The sequence below is a fragment of the Sinocyclocheilus anshuiensis genome, unplaced genomic scaffold, assembly GCF_001515605.1.
Source record: "Sinocyclocheilus anshuiensis isolate Anshui unplaced genomic scaffold, SAMN03320099.WGS_v1.1 scaffold1303, whole genome shotgun sequence".
NCBI lineage: Eukaryota > Metazoa > Chordata > Actinopteri > Cypriniformes > Cyprinidae > Sinocyclocheilus > Sinocyclocheilus anshuiensis.
In genome coordinates, this window is record NW_015537954.1 from 417,534 (window position 1) to 420,802 (window position 3,269).

The following is a 3,269-nucleotide window of genomic DNA, read 5'->3' on the forward strand; positions in this document are numbered from 1 at the left end:
GTATGCACCTCGTGTGAGCCGTGAGAGAAGTTGAGGCGAGCGATGTTCATGCCCGACTTGATCATCTCCTTCAGCATTTCCACAGAGCGAGAGGCCGGTCCTGTAGTCACATGACACAATGCACCATCACTTACTGCTACTTCTGAATTAAGACTATTTAACTTACTATGCGTTTTCTCAACATCCTGCATCTGTTGCTACATGAAAACAATTCAATAAAGATACAGAACAATGGCAGACGGAGAGTTTGGGAAACCTGTCTCGGCTAAAACAAAAAAGCATTTATCAGACAGGACCTGGAGTAATTAAACACCTAAATGACATGTAATCCACCAGAGAATTTACTTAACTTTGATCACACAAGCTAATGCGTTATATTTCTGCTGTATTATAAAGCTGTTTGAAAGTGTGGCAGTAATAGCTTGTAGGACATTCATTTTAAAATCAATCCAGCTGTGTGTGTGTACATGTCGGAGCATCCACTGACCGATGGTACAGATGATTCCAGTGTTGCGAGCGATGGTGGGCTCAGAGTCGATGTCCAGCAGACACATGTGCTCCAGGAAGGTGTCAGCCATGGCAGCGTTGAGCTGCTGCGTCTGGATGAAGGCAGAGCCCATATCCTGAGGTTTAGTGTGGGGCATCGTGGAAGAGACGGGTAATATCCTACAGAGAGAGAGAAATGACATCTGCATGATCAGTTGACTAATCAGACGTCTAGCGGGTCTAGATGTTTGTGTTTCTTATAATGGACAGAGAGACAACAAATGCGAATGCAAATCTCTGAAAACCAGAGTACATATTTAAAGGGTTAGTTCACCCAAAAATGAAAATTAGCCTGCGTTTTACTCACCCTCAAAGCATCCTAGGTGTATGTGACTTTCTTCTTTCAGACGAATCTAATCGGAGTTATATTAAAAATTGTCCTGGCCCCTCCAAGCCTTTCAATGGGGGTAAGCGGGTGTTTGTTGTCAACAGTTCAGAAGACGTGAAATAAAGTCCACGCACTTTATTTGAAAGGCTTGGAGGGGCCAGGACAATTTTTAATATAACTCCGATTAGATTCATTTGAAAGAAGAAAGTCATATACACCTAGGATGCTTCGAGGCGAGGGTGAGTAAAACACAGGCTAATTTTCATTTTTTGGTGAACTAACCCTTTAAGGTAAACACAGCAGACTGTAGCGATTAACCCTAATTTAAACAACAGCATAAACAGTGACAGGATCTCTTTAGGGAGCCTGAAGTCATAAAAGTCAAACGCATTTTGCTGAGAATTTAGAGTCACATAAATTAAGCTAAAGAGCTATCCTCACGCCAGCTCCTCTGAACATGTCAGTGTGTGTGTGTGTAGTAAAGGTGTGGTGAAAAGGAATGGTTCCTTTCCATGGTATGCTATGCAACAGACTCCAGCACTCAGAAATACAGTATGAAAACATTAACAAGCGAATATAAAACCTTCTCTTAGGTCTTTCTCAAGATCACCACAATCCCATGATCAAAGCAGACAGGAAGGGTAGAGCATGACCTTCACATTAGCAACATACGGGTGCTGCAGTGGTTTTGGCTTTGGTTTACGGCTGGTAACCAGAGGGTTTCAGGTTTGTTGACGTGAAAGTTGTTTTCTGAACTCACACGTGCACCAGTGTACTGCATCAGAGTCTGAAATCAAATTACGTTTCATGAAGACTATGGTCAACTATTGGCTACAAAATCATTAACCGAACCGAGTGTTCTTACCTAGCTAGTGGTAAATAGCTGTTGCTAATACTCATGGTAGTATTTGCAAAAAATACAATGTGAAAAGAGACAAAAATTGAGTCAATCAAGCCCTCTTTGAACCTACAGTAGGTAAGACAACCTGAACTTTCATTACAGGAAAACATCTCTATAGCTGCAAGACATGTTAAGGCAATGCTGAGTGAAGATTAGTGGTCGACCGATATATCGCCAAGGCCGATATATCGGCCGATATCTGCCATTTTTCGAATATCGGTTTCGGCCGATAAGTTTTTCTGTTTGGCCGCTATGTTTGAGGCGGGACTTTTATTTTGACGGCGCCGAGAACGGCTGCGGCAGCGCCTGAGCGCACAGTGCTCACATTCTCCCTCTTGTTCGCCGTTGTCATTCAGTTCTGTCTAATACGGATAGAAGTCTATCTAATAATCAGATAGAACTGTTAAACAAAGGAATTAAAATGTATACAAAAAAGTATTATAACGATTGCTTTAATATTATTAAAGGCTAATTATACTTTCTCGTTTGCCGTCAGCATTCCGCAAATACGCATTTATATAATTTAAACAAATCTTTGAATGACTAATGAACATTTAATTTCACAAACCTTGCAGACTTAGTCGAATCTAGTTGAGATCTTGTGAAGGGTGCATGTGACCTGCATGATCGCGTGTTCTGTGACGGTCGGTCCTATGGTCTGTGCAAATTGAATATGGACAGGAGGAGAGTTCAGCTTCACTGGAGACATGCGATCGACAAACTTTAAACTCGTGACTGATTTCAAATTATGCTGCGCTTTATGTATTTGCCCACTGTCATATTCATGTCATTTTCACTCTGTGCTGTATGTAAAATGAGTGTTACCTTGGCTTTATTTGAAAAAATATGATTCCCAATGCACACAAACTTCCCAGAATACTGAATGCCCTGTTGGTTACAGTGTTTACTTCCTTTTTAATTATATTTTTATTATATATTTATTTGTGAAAAATACTTTGTCTTCTAGAGCAGTGTTTCCCAACCGGGGTGCCGTCTGTCGAGCAGGGGTGCCGTGTAACAAATCCTTTTTTAATATTTTTAAATCGCTAAATTGTTTAAAAAAGCATCTATTATATAATATCCATTTCTGATGTCGCCAATAATTAGAGATGCACCGAAATTTAAATAAAAAAAAAGTTAAATCTTAACCCTACTGTTAGACCTACCTGAAAAACTAAAAAGCAATTTATTTAATTCGAAGGCTTGTCGTTATTTTTTATTTGTGCTATCATTATTAATTTCTTTATTTGTTCTTATTTTATTACTGACTGCTTACTTATCATTTTTTATTCAATTCAAAGTTTGAAATCAAGCTATCTCGTGCTACTGCAACACAATTACCCCACTGTAAAATAAAAAAAAACACTGAGTGAGCTAGCTAGTTATAATGGTAATTAAATGTTTACATATGTATAAAAGCCTACATTAAAATCTGTCATATAAATTGGTCTCTTCATTAGAAATTAGCCTACTGATTGCCACCATTGATGGACA

At 39.2% G+C, this 3,269-nt stretch overlaps 1 protein-coding gene across 2 annotated transcripts in view; it reads right to left on the minus strand.

The window, feature by feature from the left end:
• Nucleotides 1–694, minus strand: part of LOC107665073 (pyruvate kinase PKM-like) — a 15,485-nt gene extending 14,791 nt beyond the window's left edge. For both annotated transcript variants that reach the window (XM_016455836.1, XM_016455830.1), the window contains exons 1-2: nucleotides 488–694; nucleotides 9–100 (exon numbers count right to left, since the gene is read on the minus strand). In XM_016455836.1, coding sequence (XP_016311322.1) covers nucleotides 9–100; nucleotides 488–689 — 294 coding nt within the window. In that variant the 5' untranslated portion in view covers nucleotides 690–694. The remainder of the gene's footprint in view (nucleotides 1–8; nucleotides 101–487) is intronic.
• Between the last annotated feature and the right edge of the window lie 2,575 nt (nucleotides 695–3,269).